The sequence below is a fragment of the Talpa occidentalis genome, unplaced genomic scaffold, assembly GCF_014898055.3.
Source record: "Talpa occidentalis isolate TD23 unplaced genomic scaffold, MPIMG_talOcc4v2.1 talOcc4.17, whole genome shotgun sequence".
Classification (NCBI taxonomy): Eukaryota; Metazoa; Chordata; class Mammalia; order Eulipotyphla; family Talpidae; genus Talpa; species Talpa occidentalis.
The window spans coordinates 44,174,352-44,186,473 of NW_023601754.1; the positions used below are offsets into that span (position 1 = coordinate 44,174,352).

General features: G+C 56.7%; 1 protein-coding gene across 3 annotated transcripts in view; it reads left to right on the plus strand.

The window, feature by feature from the left end:
• The window catches only part of MARK4 (microtubule affinity regulating kinase 4), a 29,522-nt gene extending 18,909 nt beyond the window's left edge, over positions 1-10,613 (plus strand). The window contains exons 13-18 of one of the 3 annotated variants that reach the window (XM_037516779.2): positions 1,318-1,535; positions 3,559-3,662; positions 5,136-5,414; positions 5,596-5,675; positions 6,560-6,604; positions 8,002-10,613. In XM_037516779.2, coding sequence (XP_037372676.1) covers positions 1,318-1,535; positions 3,559-3,662; positions 5,136-5,414; positions 5,596-5,675; positions 6,560-6,604; positions 8,002-8,066 — 791 coding nt within the window. In that variant the 3' untranslated portion in view covers positions 8,067-10,613. The remainder of the gene's footprint in view (positions 1-1,317; positions 1,536-3,558; positions 3,663-5,135; positions 5,415-5,595; positions 5,676-6,559; positions 6,605-8,001) is intronic. The other 2 variants (XM_037516778.2, XM_037516780.2) reach the window with 2 other exon arrangements.
• The last annotated feature ends 1,509 nt before the right edge of the window (positions 10,614-12,122 follow it).

Here is a 12,122-nt window from a genome sequence, read left to right on the forward strand (position 1 = left end):
GCTTGTTCTAAAACCGTCAATCCCTCAGTCTAAGGGACCAGATTTGTTTTGTTCTGTTTTTGAAATGAATACAGTCACACACTTCAAATTTTGAAAGTAGGAAAAGGGTAGAGATTAAAAAAAAGTCTCCGCCCTACACATCTCCCGGTACCCAGTTCGCCACTGAGCAGCCACTGTGACCAGCTTTATGTGTATTCTTTTGTTTTGGCTTCTTTCTCTTCTTTCTTTTTACTTTATATACCTTGGAGAGATTTTTATTCATAAAAAGGTAGATAGTTATCTGTGTAGGAGCAAAAAAGAGCTATATGAATATACTATTAATATGTTAATGCACTAGAAGTAGATTAGCTTCTCCCCTTGTAATGCAAGTGGTGGTGTTTTGAAGAAACATTATAAACATGTAGATTCAGATAAATCGATACACTGTTCCCCCGCTTTTAAAAAGATTTATTTATTTATGCATATAAGAGCTAGGGTACAGTTCAGAGTGCGGGGGCGGGTGAGAGGATTCACCAGACACAGAGTGGGAAGCAGAACAGGCAGATTGACCAAAGTACACTGCAAAGGGGAGCAGCGGGCAAGTCAGTAGAGGTCTGCTGTGCCATGTGGGTAGCTCCCTGGCCAGGGATCGAATTCGTGCTGCAGTGGCTGCAGATAGCTTCATAGTGTTGCGTCTTAACCCCTTGTGCCACCAGGGAGGCCCTGTCCCCCTTTTTTATACAAATCATAGCCTCTTATCTGACTTCATCTTTTGAGATGTACATTATATCTTGAAGATCATTCTGTATTGATACAGAAAGAACTACCTTTTTCTTCTTTATAGCTACATAGTATTCCACTGAGTGGAAATACCCTGGCTTATAGTCAGGTGTCACTTAGCAGCAGAGATACATTCTGAGAATGTGTCCTTAGCAGTTTGTCCTTGTGCCATCATAAGGCATAATTACCCAGACTGAGGTGGACAGGCCTGCCACAAACCTGCGCTGGAGGGTAGAGCCTCTCAGGACCCCCATCATGCATGCACTGCATTGTGGACTAAAACATTGTTAAGGGGTGCATGGCTGTATTTAACTATTCCTCTACTGGGGGCCTTTTGGGTGTTCCCAGTCTTTTGGCCTTTAAAAGTACAATGCAAGAATAACCCATATGTGTATCGTGTCATTTGTGTGCCATTTCTCGGTCATTGTCTGTTGTTCAGATATTGTCAGAAAGGCCTTTATAGCCAATGCAAGGAATTCTAAGGTTCCCGGGGTCCGCTGGAGTAGGTTTTGGCTTTTGCAGAGGATACCAGCTCTGATCATGTCCTCCCTTTACCAGGTGGCCCCTCCCCTGCACCCCTGCATCCCAAGCGCAGCCCGACCAGCACAGGGGAGACAGAGCTGAAGGAGGAACGGCTGCCAGGCCGGAAGGCGAGCTGCAGTGCTGCTGGCAGTGGGAGCCGAGGGCTACCCCCCTCGAGCCCCATGGTCAGTAGTGCCCACAACCCCAACAAGGCAGAGATCCCAGAGCGGCGGAAGGACAGCACGAGCACGCCTGTGAGTGGCCAAGGCTGGGGGCCCAGCCCCCAGGTCCCACCTGGTTGTCATTTTCACCCCCTGTCATTTCACATCTGCTCCTTAGACCTCCACAGGGGACCCCTGTCATATCTGCTCATTCATTCGACATTTTTTAAATTCTCTCTGCCTGAACTTAAGCTTAATGCTAGTATATAACTTAATAGTCAGTGTCTAAAAGAAGCATTAGCCTTGCTTCTGGGAGGAAGGATTTAATATAGGGAGTTAGGTGTGGTGCTTACCAAATTGTAGGATGGCCTGGAGGAGCAGCCAGTGGCTAGACCACAGGAATGACACATACACACAGCAGAACTGACCTGCCAAGGGAGCTGCCACCTCTGAAGCCACTTCCGCCACTGCTGAATTCAAGAACTCACAGTCGCAGCTGCAGTCCGAGAATCAGAAACCCCATCCTCTACCAGGAGGATCCCAGAGCTCTAGAGAACAGGCACTGGCGGCCAGCTCTAGCAAAGACTGTGATCTCAGCACCTTGCCTTATAAGCGGAAAGGAAAAGAGGGCAGCTGACACCCTATTTCCACCTTCTACATACTTGTGAGTGCAGAGACTGGCAGAACCCTTTTAGGTGCAGAAACTGAGCTGCAGAAGAGTCTGGGGAATGTGGGTTGGTTCTCCTGCTTCTGCAGCTTCCTGGAAATGTACAGTACAGGTTGTGGGAACCCAAATAGCCTCTACATTGGGAGACAGGGGTGGGAGCAGGTGATAGAGAGGTGGTCAGGACTTTGAAGTCGCACAGACCAGAGTCTGAATAACATTGATGAGCCGTGTAACCTTGAGTAGGGGACGTCACCTCTCTTCGCATCACTGTCCTACCCTGTGAAATGGGCCTGTCAAAGCACTTGGGTCACTGACAGGATCTTGGACAGAAAGTACTTCCCCCAGTGTTGGCTCAGTGGGCACTTGATGGATAGGAGCGATTATTCTTATTTAGGTAAACCACACCCGAAGATGCTAAGAAACAGTTAATTAGCACCCCCAAAAGTAGAAGGAAGGAAATAACAGAGACAAAGTCAATAATAAGAGGACATAGCTGTACGCTGAAGAAAATCACCAGAGTTACAAAATTGTTCTTTGAAAAGATGGATAAGAGCAGACCCCTAGCATGACCGATTAGGCCAAAGACAGCCAACACAAATGACCAGTATCAGAATTGAAAAAGAATTTTTTTCCTAATGTAAAAAGATGGGGAAAAGATATTAGGATGACATGTTTGACTACGTAGATGAAATAGACCAACCTTTAGATACAGTTTAACCAAAACTAACATGAGAAGAAATCGAAGACCTGAACAGACTTATATCCTTGTTAAAGGGATTGAATCTGTAATTTAAAACTTGCCCATAAAGAAAATTCTAGAGTCAGGTGGTTCCAACTGGTGGGATTCTTCCAAACTCTGAAAAAAGCAGTAATACCCATTTTAGGCAAACTTAGGAGGATGGAAAGAGAGGGAACCCTTCCTGATATCTTACTCCCCATCCTCAGAGTCCAGTGTGGGGTGGAGATGGATATGTGAACAGATGCCAACAATACAAAGTGCCCAGCCTGCAGTGGGCAGCCCTTGGGGGGCCCCTGGGGGTGATGAGTGGCAATGAGTTGGGGGGAGGTGATCACGCAGTTGAGACCGCCTGCACAGAGCCTAAGAGCTGCGTGAACACACACGTAGTCAAGTCTGATGTGACTGGGTGGTGCTGTAGGGCTGGGAGAGGGGTCCACCAGCCTGCCCCTGGGAACCTTCACTGACCTGCGACCTCTCGGTACCTGGCTCCCCTCAGCCCCAGTGGCCCCCGTGACCCTTAGCCTAGATCCCTGGGATGGCCTTTTAAGCCTTCCTGTGTTTGGGTGCTGTAGCCTCGAGCAACCATCGGTCTGCTCTGACTCAGTTCACACAGGCCCCTGTTGTTGCTAACAAGGGAGCCCAGAGAGGGTGAGGGGGCAGTAGGGTATCCCTTTGCCCCTTCACTCCTCTCCTGGCCCTGTCTCCCACAGAACAACCTCCCCCCCAGCATGATGACCCGCAGGAACACTTACGTCTGCACAGAACGCCCAGGGGCTGAGCGCCCGTCCCTGTTGCCAAATGGCAAAGAAAACAGGTACGTGGGGGGCAGCTGTAGGGAGTAGGGTGTGGGGGAGCAGGCCCTCCACCTACAATGAGAGACACTGGGGATGGGGTGGCACAGAGCCTAGAAAAGAGCTATGTCTGCCCCTCCCCTGGCAGAATCTACCCATGCCCCTCCAGCCCCCCTGAGTTCCTCCCCCCTTAATTAATTAGTCATCAGCTCCAGGAAAGCAGTACCCCTCCCCCACCCGCACCCCCTTATTCTCCGCCTACAAACCTTGGGAACCTGAGTTGATTTTCTTGAATGATCCATTTTTAGAACCTGAGAGAAGCCCCAGAATGTCGCAGCCTCAGCCTCCTCTGGTTGGCTGCCTGGCAGGCCTGCTTGCCTGGGTCTCAGCTGCCAAGGGAGGGAGCTCGTGCTGACTGGCTGGAGTTAAAAAGGGAATGAGTTGGTTCACATCATAGCTCAAGTCCAGGAGTGGGGAGCTCAAGTCCAGTAACAGAGGTGTTACTGCTTGGCAGTGGCGGGGCGGGGGGGCGGGGGCAGAGCAGGCGGGTGACTGGACCGTGACTGGCTGTACAGGTCAGAGTTCGACTCCTGCCTCTGCGCTCTGCTGGCAGGATGACCCCCGGCCAGTCCCTGAGCCTCCCCTGTAATCCGGGACTGATTCTCTTTGCCCCCGGCTTCCACTGGGGGCACCCAGTGTCTGTTGTGTCCCTAGCACTCTGTGAAGTAGATCCTCCATTTCACAGCTGAGGAAACGAGGCACAGAGAAGTTAAGTAACTTGTCCAAGGTCACACCTCTGATGGTTCAAGGAGCAGAGGCTGCAGACTGACCCAGAGTCTGTATTTGTCACCACTATAGTGCACGGCCTTCCAGGTCTGCTCAAGAACTGTAGCAGTTAGAGCATAGACTCAGCTCCTGGGAAAAAGAGACCCCAAAGTACGGTGGTTAAGTGAGGTGAGGCTTCGTCCTCGGTGACAGCCAGCCACCTCTCAGGCTGAAATGCCTGTTTCCTCTTGAGGCTGCAGCTCTGGGTCTGAGGCCACCGCCCTAGTCACCACCATTTCCCAACCAACAGAAAGGGTGGAAAAAGGATGAAGGACAAACCGCAGTCTTTTGGGGAGCGTGACCTAGAAATGGCACAAAACAATTCCACGTTGTCTGGTTGGGCAGAGCGTAGTCACATGACTCTTCAGAGTTGCAGGGGAGGCTGGGAAATGTAGTCCCTGGCTGGGTGGCCGTGTTCAACGCTCTTGTTTGTAGCGTTTGGGGTTACCAGGAGTAAAACAGGGAAGATGGGCGCCAGGGGGGCAGTTTGGTAGACAAATGGCCCGGGAGGGGAGAAGAGTTGGTAAACTCTTGTCGCAGGAGGGGAAGGGAGTCGTGCAGGGCGCAGCCTGCCTCTGAGCGCCAGGTGCTTGCATCTGCGGGCTCAGTACAAGGAGGGACCGGGGCCCTGACCTGCCTTGAGATTCTGATTTCTCCCTCTCTGCCCACAGCTCGGGTACCCCACGGGTACCCCCCGCCTCCCCCTCCAGTCACAGCCTGGCTCCCCCATCAGGGGAGCGGAGCCGCCTGGCCCGCGGCTCCACCATCCGCAGCACCTTCCACGGTGGTCAGGTCCGGGACCGGCGGGCAGGGGGCGGGGGAGGCGGGGGTGTACAGAACGGGCCCCCCGCCTCTCCCACACTGGCCCATGAGGCCGCACCCCTGCCCGCCGGGAGACCCCGCCCCACCACCAACCTCTTCACCAAGCTGACCTCCAAACTGACCCGAAGGTGAGCCCCAGGGAACATGGGGGGATGAGGAGGTGGGGTGGGGTGGGCGGGTGGGCCTAACCTGTCTCCTGCTCTGCTCCGCCTCCTGCACCTGACATCTGCCCTCCTCCTCCTCTTTCTCGCCCTCCTCCCCGTCGTCCTCGCCTCCGCCACACCCCTGGCCTCCCTCCTCACACTGCAGGGTTACCCTCGATCCCTCTAAACGGCAGAACTCTAACCGCTGCGTTTCGGGCGCCTCTCTGCCCCAGGGATCCAAGATCAGTAAGTTCCCGTCCACCCTCTGTGCTCCCTGGCTCTGCCTCCGGTCGCATGCCTGGTCTGTATGTGCGGAAGGTGGGGGGCTCTGTGAGTGGAGTAGGGGGTGTGTAAGTGGGTCTGTTGTTCATGTAATAATCAGTGATCTGGCCTCTGGGCCTGGGCTGCCCAGTTCAGACGTCCAGCTCTGCTGAGTGGCCATTAGCGTCACTCAGCCTCTCTGGGCCTCAGTTTCTTCTTCTGAAAAATGGGGCTGTACCTTCCCCATGGGGTTTTTGTGTGAACTAAAAATGGACTAAGCTTAGAAATTTGCCTTGGAAAATGCTTTCTAAGTGTTTGCTCTTATTATTAATATTCATTGAACACCTACTGTGTGCCTGGCACCATCCTAGACCCTAGAGTAGAGAGTGAACTAAATGCGTAAGGCCCTGCCCAGGCACAGCCAATTTTCTACCGAGGGACTAGATAGTAAACAAGTGACATATACCGGAGGTCAGGGAGTGACAGGTACTAAGGAGGTGCACAGAGCGGGGAAAGGGGAGTCGGGAGCCTGGGGAAGGGAGGGGCAGGTCTCACCGAGGAGGTGTCCTGTGAGCAGAGCCTGAAGGGGGCTGCGTGTGTGTCTCCTGCACGGAGGTGTGTGTCTCTGCCCGCTCCCCTTTCTCTCTTGCCTTCCAAATTCCTCCGTACCTTTCCTATCACCTGCACTAACCATTCCAGAAGGGGCTCCCTTTCTGGAACAGAGTGAGATCGGGTCCCGACTCAGCCCTCCCCAGCCAGCGGGGAGGGACCCAGGATGGAGACGGGCTGCCCAGAGTCCTGAAGGCAGCGGGAAGGGGAGGAGGAGCCCCTCGCCCCAACTAGACACTGCCCCCTCTCCCCTGCCCTAGGGTCGCAGACGAACCTGAGAGAATCGGGGGACCTGAGGTCACAAGGTGAGTGCACATGCCTACCCCTGGCTCCAGACAAGCCCCTCCTGCTGCTCAGACCCGTCCCACCAGGTCCTTGGCACCTGAGCCTCATCCCACAAGACCCACCCCTCTGCACCAGCTCTTACACTCAGCCCCCTGCCATGAATACCATCCTTTGACCATCTTTAACTTGAGCCAGTTCCGTCCACCACCACTGCCCGCCCTGTTGAGTCCACACCGCCTCTGTCTTCTCATCCGTGTGGCAGAACAGTTGCCAGCAGCTCCGGGCCAGTGGGTGGCAGGCATCTGCTCAGCCCCAGATGGCAAACAGTTTAGACTATCATAGCCGTTCGGCTGTACAGTTGCAGGGCAAAAGCAGACATAGTCAACACAGAAACAACCGGGCGTTCCAGAAGAGTTTGTTTACAAAAGCAGGCAGCACTGAATCTTGCCAAATCTGCCTGAGTTTGAGGCAACACGAGTTAGAGACAGACCCCAGTGGAAAGAGTCTCCCCAGCAGTGATGCCAAAGTCCCAGGACTGACTCTCATTGGCTGGGGCTGGTCACATGCCCACACCAGAACCAAGGCCGGTGGCCTGAAGAGTGCTCTGATTGGCTAGACCTAGTCATGTGGTCATCCGTGACCCAATCACGGTGGTCAGGGAGGCGGCAGGCGCTCACTGGCCAGAGCGAGTCCTGTGCTCACCCTTGGCGTTGAGAGGCAGAGGCAGCCCCCCCTAAACCGGAAGGACTGCGGAGCCTCGAAGAGGAACCGTTTCCGCACAGGATGCCTCTTTGTTGTGCCGGGCCCTCCTGGGCATTGCAGAACATGCGTCACCCTTGACCTCCCTCCCAGCGCCAGCCGTGCTCTCCACCCCAGACAGTGACACAGAGTCCCCAGAAACTTCCCGAGACCCCCGAGGGGCACTGCTGCTTGTCAGCGAGAACCGCTTGCCTAGCGTGGGGGGCGCTGGGCCCTGGGGGGTGGGGGTGGTCGTTGCCAGGAGAAGGTGGCGTTCGATAGGAAACAGAGCACCGACGGGAATACGTTTCTCGCAAACAAACCAAGTAGCAGCCAGGCCAGCCCGGCAGGGCCTTTGTTCTCACTTCCAGTCACGGCGAGCTGCTGGCAGCCGGACGCACAGGATGGGGGCCGCGGTTCCGGGGCGGGCAGCTCCCTTTGAAGGAGGCGATTCGGTTGCCCTTGCCACTTCCACGCGCATCCAGGATCTGGAGACCAGGCCGCGCCCCCTCGCGGGGGAGGGGCAGGGCAGGAGGGACACGCCTCCCGGGCAGGTGTGCCCCTCTGAAGTGGCTTGGCGCGACGGCTCTCGCGGGGACATCTAGGCGAGCATCCCAAGCCCGGCCGTGGGCTCCCGCCCCCTCTGTGCCGCCGCTGACCCTCCATCTGTCCACTGCAGTTGCCATCTACCTTGGGATCAAACGGAAACCGCCCCCCGGCTGCTCCGATTCCCCTGGAGTGTGAAACTGACCAGCTCGCGCCCTCCCGAGGCCCTGATGGCAGCTCTGCGCCAGGCCACGGCGGCCGCCCGCTGCCGCTGCCGCCAGCCACAGCCGTTCCTGCTGGCCTGCCTGCACGGGGGTGCGGGCGGGCCCGAGCCCCTGTCCCACTTCGAAGTGGAGGTCTGCCAGCTGCCCCGGCCCGGCCTGCGGGGCGTTCTGTTCCGCCGCGTGGCGGGCACCGCCCTGGCCTTCCGCACCCTCGTCACCCGCATCTCCAACGACCTCGAGCTCTGAGCCGCCACGCCCCGGGTCCCTCCTCGGCCGCCTCCTCGGCCCCCTGCTTCTACGGGCGGGAGAGGGGTCAGGGAAGGGGTCTCTTTGTCATCACTTCAGTTTTTTCCCGAATTCGATTTGGGGGCAGAGAGCATCCCTCCGCTGTTCTCCGGGGTCACTGGGCAGGAGACAAGAGTTGGGCGGCTCAGCAGGGGGAACTGGCACCCTCCTGGAGCCTCCAGCCCCTCCTGTCCCCCCTCGCCCTGCCGTGGCACACCTGAGGAGACTTTGGGGACAGGGTGGAGCAGAAAGGGAAACCGAGGAAACTCTCCTGTTCCTCCCAACAGCTCAAGAAGTAAGCCTCGAGCCTGGGCAGGAAGAGCTGCTGAGCCTAAAGCCTGGAGAATTGGGGGGGAGGGGCTGGAAGTGGGGGTCAGAGAGACAGATTCCTTCCCCTCCACCTTCCTCATGCTCGAACTCCCCTTCCTGCCCCAGGCTGGCGCGGGCCCCTTTGTACAAATCCCTGTGAATACCCCACTCCTGCCCCTCTGCAGAGATCTCCTGAGGAGCTGCCGCTGTCACCTCCGGTTTTTAAGTTATTACACCCCACCCTCCTCCTGTCAGCCTCCCGCCCCCTCACAGCCTGTTGCCCAATAAACTTAGGCGAGTCCCTCCCCGCCCCCCCACGCTGATCCTGGGGTTTCCTTCCCTGCCCTCACCTGCCATCCGACAGAGAGGAGGTGTGTGACCCGAGGCCAGCGGCCTCTCCTTTCTGAGCCTCAGTTTTCTCATCTGCAGAATGGGAGCAGTGGGGGTGTGAGGGTCAAGGGCGACTGTGGAAGAGGGCAGGACAGAACTCGGCCTCATCCATGAGGCCCCCAGTTCCTATCTCGGACCCCCCCATTCATCCGATCACAAGCCCGCCCACATGTTATACTGGACTCTAAGCCACTTCTTACTCCAGTAGTACATTTATTCAATAAACAGTCATTGACCGGTGCCTACTCCCTGCCAGGCCCAGCACTGGACTCGGAGACGCGGGGAGCCCCTGTTTGCGGGGGATCTGTGTTCCGACACAAATACTAGGGCAGCCGGTGCTTTGGGAAGCCCAGAAGGTGGGGGGAGGGGGGGAGCAGGTGTGGAGTCGGGTTGCGAAGGATGAGAAGGAGTTGGCCAGGCATTGGGTATGCCCAGGGCTAGAGTGTGCAAGTGTGGGGTGCATGGTGTGTCTTCACTGTGAGGCTCCTCAGTGTGGCTATTTTAGGGGTGTGGGGAGAACTGGGTGAGAAGCGCTGCGTTAGGACTACTAATCCAGCTACGGAAACAAAAGACATTAGCTTATGTTACACAATAGTCCAGGGGTGGCCTGTTTCAGGGGTGGCTGGATCCAGGGGGCAAACCATCCCGCCTGTACTTTGCGCAGTGTGTGTTTCGTTCTAGTAGTTGAACGCCATAGGCACTCCCTGGTGGGAATGAGGACCCCAGCGGTTCCAAGCTGCAGCTTTGTGTCTCAGCAGAAAGTTCCTCATGCCAACTTGCAGCTGGAGACTGTGGCCCAGATAAGTCCAGTGGCCCTCGTGGAGCCAATCACTGCAACTCTCAAGTGGCCTCATTCCTAGGGCTGGACTTAGGGGAGTTCCCCAAGGCAAGGTGTCGTGAGCAGGGGAAATGGACTGCGTGGACTGAAGCAGGAGGCTGTCGTACAGGAAGGCAGGGTGTGCTCACCCAGGATGGTGTAGGCCACAGTGAGCAAGCTGAGCTTTCATCTGCGGACACTAGGGACTCACGGAGGGTTGTGTGCAGGGAAGAGGTTTAGTCAAAGGTGTTCCTTGGTTGCCTGTTTGGGGCTTGGAAGGGTCAGCCCTTGTGTTCTTTGAGGGCTGATGGGAAAATCAAATGAGGAATGAAGGCCGGTAAAGATAAAGAGTGGTCAGTGTTGACAGCAGAACCACATGCTTGTCTTCTGAGATCAGAACGGGGGTCTGCAGAGACATGTAGTTGGGAGGGCAGAAAACGGGGTGCAGAGGTGGGACAGAAGCGCTAACCTGGTCTCCAATCTCAATTCTTAGGGCTGCCTCTGTGCCCAGCCCTGTGCAGGCGACATTGTGGCGATCAGAAGGCCCCAGCCCTGCCCCTCACCCCCAGGGCGCACAGTCTGGTGGAGAAGGCCACTGTGTCTTTAGTGATGACCCAGAGTGGTCAGGGCTGGTTATAGGGGAGACTGAAAGCTCAGGAAGTGCAAGGGGAAGGCTTCCTGGAGGAGGAGGGAGAGAATAACGGGCAGTGGCCAGCTTTGGGGTGGGGGGGAGTGGCTCAAAGGGGACTAAAGAGAACACGAGTCCCTCACATGGCTTACGATTCAAGGTGAGTGTAGAGTCTGCTATGAGAGACAAACCTGGAGATGCTGGCCGGGCCTTGACGGGCCTGCAAAGGGGCCTGGAAAGGGGCCTGGCCTTGCTTACTGGGGCACTGGGAACCAAGGCCAAATTGTGAGCAAGGGAGAGGCAGGGGCAGGTTGGTGCTGTCAAGAGTGAAAGAAGCACAAGAGGGAGGAGGCCGAGGTGGGACAGAAGGAGAGGCGCGGGGGGTGGGTTTAAAGTTTAGGAGGCGGTGGGACCAGGACTGTGGGTTTGGCTGGCACAAACCATCCCCTCTGGGTGTGTGTGGGCCTGTGAGCGTGCAGCGGGGATGAGGGATGGGGTCTTCAGTTGGGACAACACTGTAAAGGTCACCCAGCATCCGACCGGTCCGCACGCCTTCGCCTTTGGGGCCTCACCCTAGTTCAGTAATCTCTGGGCCTCAGTTTCCCTTCCGTAAACTGAGCAAAAAAAAAAAAAATCTCTAGGGACCTTTACACATGTGACCTAAGGTTTGGAAAAGTGCGTCCTGCAGGTCCCAGGGCTCTGCCCTCTGCGCCGCCTCATACCCTCCAGGAACCCCTCTTTGGAACTCACCTGCCGGCCATCATGGAGCGCTCAGCCTATTGGACTAAGTCGGGATGATTGACGTGACCGACAGCCAATAGATGTTCAGCTGCTTCTTAGGGTGCGTTCTCTGCCCCTCCCACTCCCCCCAGGCCTCCTCCTGCGCCTGCGTAGACCAAGCTCCCCCCCCCGCCCCCCCCCCCCCCCGGCCGACAGCACCGTACTCATGGGGGTGCTCGGGCCCGAGCCCCAGTCTAACGGTGGGCACAGCACGGGCAAGGACACTCAGGTGGGAGCCGCTGGCTGTGAGGACGAAGAGAGGAAGGAGCCGTGGGAAAGGAATTGGAAGATGAGCCTCGGCAAACAACACGCATTTCAGCTCGACCTCGAAGAACCAGGACTAGGAGGCCGCGCCCGGGAGGTGGAGGGGCGCGCAGGTGCCTGCGAAGAGGGAGGGGAGCTGGGGAGACGGGTCGCAGCTCCAGAGGGTGAAGGCGGACGGCACCGTCGGGAGCATAAAGGTGTCTGAGGTGAGGGGCCCTGGGAGGCCTCAGCCTGGGGGCCCCGGAACCAAATTCAAGGCCTCGACGTTTTGTTCCGTCCCCTCGCGGGCCCCGAGCTTGCATCTGCGCGCGACGCGTGGGGAGCTGGCGTCGGCGAGGCCCAGCGTGGCGATGTGACACTGATCGGTTCACTCTGGATCTCAGGTCCCCCTTATAATCTGGGGGCTACACTCCAACGTTGCTCCTTTTAGAGTGGGATGGAGCTCACCTGGCCCTGCCTGGAGAGGACACCCACCCCTTGAGGGCCCGAGGGCCCGATTGCAAAGTCGCTTCTCTGCCTCCTCCCGTAATAACCCCTGTGCACAACGCTAAGGCCAC